This window comes from Octopus bimaculoides, chromosome 27 (assembly GCF_001194135.2).
Source record: "Octopus bimaculoides isolate UCB-OBI-ISO-001 chromosome 27, ASM119413v2, whole genome shotgun sequence".
Lineage (NCBI taxonomy): Eukaryota > Metazoa > Mollusca > Cephalopoda > Octopoda > Octopodidae > Octopus > Octopus bimaculoides.
The window spans coordinates 3218-8909 of NC_069007.1; the positions used below are offsets into that span (position 1 = coordinate 3218).

The following is a 5692-nucleotide window of genomic DNA, read 5'->3' on the forward strand; positions in this document are numbered from 1 at the left end:
CTAACTCCTGAAATGCTTCAAAATGTGTTTCACAAAAATAGGGAGAGGTTTGAAATATGCAGGGATACAAATATGTTGAACATTTTCAATAAAAGTTTCACATAAGATTTTTATGTGGTATGGTCAGAGATTGAGAAATCTGACGAGGAGGGGGTTACAGACTTGTAACATAGAGAGCAACTGGGAATTCCTTTGGGACAGCTTGCTGAGTGCCATAGACCAAATCTGTGGCTGGTGCCAAGTCCCATCTAGACTGATGGTAACATGGTGGAATGATGCTGTATCTAAGGCCATTAGGGCAAAGAAAATGGCCAGAAAAGACTGGAAGTGTGGGAGTTGCAGGGAATTGTATCAAATAGCCAGAAGGGAAGCTAGGAGGCAGGTATACTTAGCTGTGGAAGTAGCAGGAAAGAAGCTTGCCAATGTTCTGCAACACGAGGACAGAGATTTGAAGTGTTTCAGACTGCAAGAGAAAATTGTGATGTCATAGGAGAAAAATGTGTCTGCATGGATGATGGTTCACTTATATTTAATGATTCTACAAAGATAGAGGCTTGGAAACGCTGCTAAATGAAGAGAATGAGAGTCTGCCAAAAGTTAACCCAACGGAGGGACCAGCTGTCCATATCAGTAGTACCTTGGTGGATAAATCAATTAAGGAATATGAAGACGGGAGAAACCCCCGGTCCATCAGGAATCACCACTGAGATGCTTAAAATATCTGGCAGTGTAGGTTATGGGCTAGTTACCCATATGGTTAACAAGGTGGTACATGAAGGCATCGACTGGTGTAGCAGCACCATTATCAACTGCTGTAAAGGTGACACCGTAGATAGAAATAATTAGAGAGGTATCAAATTGTTGGATCAGGTGATGAAAGGGAAAGAGTCATAGTCGAATTAATTAGTCTAGATGAGATGCATTTTGGTTTTGTGCCAGGGAGAAGTACTCTTCTATATTTCTGGTAAGACAGCTGCAGGAGAAATTCCTATTCAATGATAAACCTCTGTACCTGGCTTTTGTTGAGATGGAGAAAGCCTTTGACAGGGTCTCTCGATTCCTTACCTGGTGGTCAATGTGGAAACTAGGGAGAGACAAGTGGCTGGTGAGAGCTGTACAAGCCATGTACTGGGATGCTGTCAGTAAGGTAGAGGGTTGGCAAGGAGTATAGCAAAAAATTCAGGGTACAAGTAGGGGTTCACGAAGGATCAGTCTTCAGTCCTCCAGACAATAACATAGGAATTTAAGACAGGCTGCCCCGGGAGCTCCTCTATGCTGACAACCTTGTTCTTATAGTTGAATCATTACCAGAAGTAGAGAATTTTCAGGTGCGGAAGCAAGGTCTAAAATCGAAGAGCCATAGAGTTAACCTAGCAAAAACCAGTCTTAGTAAATACGAAAGCAGATAAATCACAAATCCCCTCAGGTAGATGGTCCTGCTCGATCTGTAGAAAAGGTGTAGGTAGAAACTCCATAAGATGTAGCCAGTGCAAGCTATGGACACATAAGGGGTGCAGCAATATCAGTAAGATTAACAGGGAAAATAGTTTTTGTGTGGTAGGTGCACAGGTACAGTTAACACTAAAAATGTGCAGAAAATAGCGCGCCAAATGCCAGCAGTGAATAATTCTGGAGGGCAAAGATGTGACACGAAATTCTTCCTTGCAAAATGTTGTCCAATGCCTGGAAAACGTATCCAACAAATGGGAACATGAAACAGTTTTTGTGATGGCTTTGCAGCATTATCAAAGCACATTACTCTATCTCCAGCATTAAAGTGTTATTTTTTCCACCTTTTTTCACATTTCTGTGCCTTATTCTGGTATATATTACCATATGTAATAACAAAATGTTTTCTTTCATGATTTTATATATTTATTTCCAAAATAACAGAATTGCCTTCTGAGAATATATTTCTCACCGACTGACCAACAATGCCCCATGAATCTAAAGTATATTTTGTCCTTTTTGGAATATATAAGGTGGAGTATATGTTAGTATTATAAAAGAATGTTTTTTTTTAATGAAAAATAACATGACATTATCTCACTGTTTTAGCTAGATTAAAGGAACCTAAAATATAACACTTGGAGCTTGTTGTCACCGTCAGTGATTCTTTTGTTTGTGTGAAGACTTTGTTATAAATTTTAATTTTATTACATAATTTGACTTTGAAACAATGGTTTACCTCATATACTAGAGTGGCATAGTTTTCTTTAATGAAGTGCTGCCATCAGAGGATGATTTACCACAAATGTTACAGTGACATGGATGCATTTGTGAGCAGTTAGGATGATTATGTACTCATTCCAGTGAGTAAAGTAGAGAAATTTTGCTAGTAATCTCATTTAGAGCAAATATTTCACTATAATTCCTCACAGATTTACATAAAACTGGGTTATGTACCTTTAATAATCAATATTGACAATGTGTCTGAAGTTGTAGTTAAATAATATGAAAGTGTTTGAAGTTTGTTACCACACTATTTTATTACCTGTGTATATAATGTATGTTTACAATTTAGTTTCACAGACTGAGCTGTGACATCAATACAATAACTATATGTACAGTTAAGTGAGAGACTGTAACAAAAACTATCAATAATATTACTTCTCTGTTGTATGAACGGATTTGTGTTCAGTTAAGTTCTCAATCTGAGAGAACGACTTGCCACAAATATCACATTGATATAGTTTCTCTCCAGTATGAATAGACATATGTTTCTTTAAGTTACTTGCTATAAGAAATGAGTTACCACAGATATAACAGCAATATGCTTTCTCTCCTGTGTGAATTCGTTTGTGTTGTTTTAAGGTACCTCGTAGAGAGAATGATTTACCACAAATATCACACTGATATGGTTTATCTCCTGTATGAATGCATGCATGTTCAGTTAAGCTTTCTTTTTGACAGAATGAGTCGCCACAAATATCGCAGTGATATGGTTTCGTTCTTTCGTGAATCTGCTTGTGCCTGCTTAAGTTGCTTTTATCAGTGAATGATTTATCACAGACATTACAGTGAAATGGTTTTTCTCCAGTATGGGTCCGAACATGATTAATAAGAATAAATTTTTGTGAAAATGCTTTATCACAAAAATCACATTTATATGGTTTCTCTCCTGTATGACTTTTTATATGCCTGGTTAAATAAATAACCTGAGGAAAAGATTTTCCACATATTACACAATGATATGGTTTCTCTCCTGTGTGAACGCGTTTGTGCTGTTGTAAGACACTTTTCACAGAAAACGATTTACCACAAATATCACAGTGATATGGTTTCTCTCCTGTATGTATGCGTTTGTGGTTAGTTAAGCTACCTTTTACAGTAAATGAATTCCCACAGATATCACAGGTATAAGGTTTCTCTCCTCTATGACGGCGTTTGTGATTGGCTAAGTAAGTACTTACAGAGAATGATTTACCACAGATATCGCAGTGATATGGTTTTTCTTCTCCATGAATCTCTTTGTGATTACGTAAGCTACTTTTATCAGAGAATGATTTACCACAGACATCACAGTGATGTGGTTTTTCTCCTGTATGGGTCCGTACATGTTTAGCTAAAATATATGCTTGAGAGAACGATTTATCACAGAAATCACATTTATATGGTTTTTCTCCTGTATGACTTTTTATATGTCGAGTTAAGTGAATAATTTGAGGGAAGGATTTACCACAGATAACACAGTGATATGGTTTCTCCCCTGTATGAATGCGTTTGTGTTTAGTTAAGGTACTTCCATCGGAGAATGAATTACCACAGATATCACAATGATGTGGTTTCTCTCCTGTATGAACATAGTTGTGTCTAACTAAATGATGTTTATAAGAAAACGATTTGCCACAGATTTCACAGCTATGTGGCTTTTCTCCAGTATGAATATATTTGTGTGAAGCCAAACCATCTGCACGAGAAAATGACATACCACACATATCACAGTGATACGGTTTCTCTCCTGTATGAATGCGTTTATGTTTAGTTAAGGTATTCTTATCAAAGAGTGATTTTCCACAAACATCACAATGACAGGAATTAATGCATTTGTGAGTGGTGAGTGTAACTGCCTTAGAAAATGACTTTTTACACACATCACAGTTGTATAACTTTTTTTTCTCTTTTGCCATGTCTTTCAGAACAGAGTGACTCCTTAAAATGTCTTTAATTCTTTTTGAGAAATTTTCTTCTTCCAAAAATTCACCATAGGTTTATACAAACAAGGGCATATCTTCTGTAAAACATCCTGTCTTAAATCTTTAGAAGATAACAATGATGATGTGTCTGAAGTTAAGAATTCATTTCTGCCAAGGTCGTCAAATGTTCTGAAACAATAGAAAAACAGAATAAGAGACAGAAGGCACAAAAATATGGTTAACATTAAACTGTGCATATTCTCTAACTTTCTATATTGGTTTGAAATATTGGCACAAGGCCAGCAATTTCAGGGGAGGGTGTAAGTTGATTGTATTGATCCCAGTGTTCAACTGACACTTACTGCATGACAGGCCCTCATGCTAGTGGCACATAAAAAGCACCCACAACACTCTCGGAGTGGTTGGCGTTAAAGAAGAGCATCCAAGAGCCTGGTGAAGCCACCTGGCTTGCCAGTACTCAGTCAAACCGTCCAACCCATGCCAGCATGGAAAGCAGACGTTAAGCGGTGATGATGATTATATATAATATATTGCTACACCATAGAAAGTTTAGGTAAACTTCGTCACTCACTCTCTTTGTTTGTTTAGGAGGTGGGGAATTTCGGAAAATCCACCGGAGTCCACTTCAATTCGCCTTAACTTTCAACAAAATTTATATTTTTTAATGAAATTCTATACAAATATACCTCGGACTATGTACATTCTGAAAAAACTTCAAACGGGGAATTATTCCATTCAATATCATGATTTCTATAGAGATTATGTAACAAATTATACTTTACACTTCTATATTTAATTGTGCGTCGTGTATATTCCTTATTTCTGATTCGGATGTCTTCTGCCTTTCTATTAGAAACTTTTACCTGGGAATTTACTTCAAGTGAAAAATGAATCGTATGCAACAGTTAAATCGTCTTAATAACAGATTTCTGTTTACGAGACCTTTAGCTGTTATTTTTAGCATAACGAGTTTTCTGGTGAGGGCTTTAGTTTCGTTTCTTGCCAGTTTGTTGCTTCCGTAGAAATGTACGGATGCACAAAAATTTCCTATTATTCCGGGATGGAGGGTGTCTAGTTTCCAACCCACCCTTTTTTCCATAAGGGGTTTGCAGCATATTTGGAGGTCTGGGTACTTTATTCCACGCAAAAAATCTGAGATTTTTTTTTTTTCTCAGTGAAAGAATCAAATAACAACGATTGTTCTTACAAATATATTAAGAACAATGTACGAAGTGGATACTATCATCGATGGCTCATTTCAGGAGAGTAGTGGCTGTACATTTGTGAGGGGCAACTCTTTCGTCCACTCCTTTAATGCATTACATAAAAAATATGGTACTACTAAAGCAGCGCGGACCCGAACGCGCTAGCTAGTCGTGAGTGGTCGATCCTAACCCTAAGCCTAAACACGTATTCATTTGCATACGCGCACACGCGCGCACTTGTCGTAGGATCGACTACTCACGACTAGCTAGCGCGGACGCGCGACCACTCTTCTTTAGTAGTACCCGCATAGTCTATATGTGTGTGTGTGT

General features: G+C 37.4%; 1 protein-coding gene across 1 annotated transcript in view; it reads right to left on the minus strand.

The window, feature by feature from the left end:
- Nucleotides 1–2470: 2470 nt before the first annotated feature.
- Nucleotides 2471–5692, minus strand: part of LOC106881295 (zinc finger protein 43) — a 4809-nt gene continuing 1587 nt past the window's right edge. Inside the window, exon 2 of the mRNA XM_014931627.2 lies at nucleotides 2471–4325. Within this exon, the coding sequence (XP_014787113.1) occupies nucleotides 2607–4130 (1524 nt within the window). The 5' untranslated portion in view covers nucleotides 4131–4325 and the 3' untranslated portion in view covers nucleotides 2471–2606. The remainder of the gene's footprint in view (nucleotides 4326–5692) is intronic.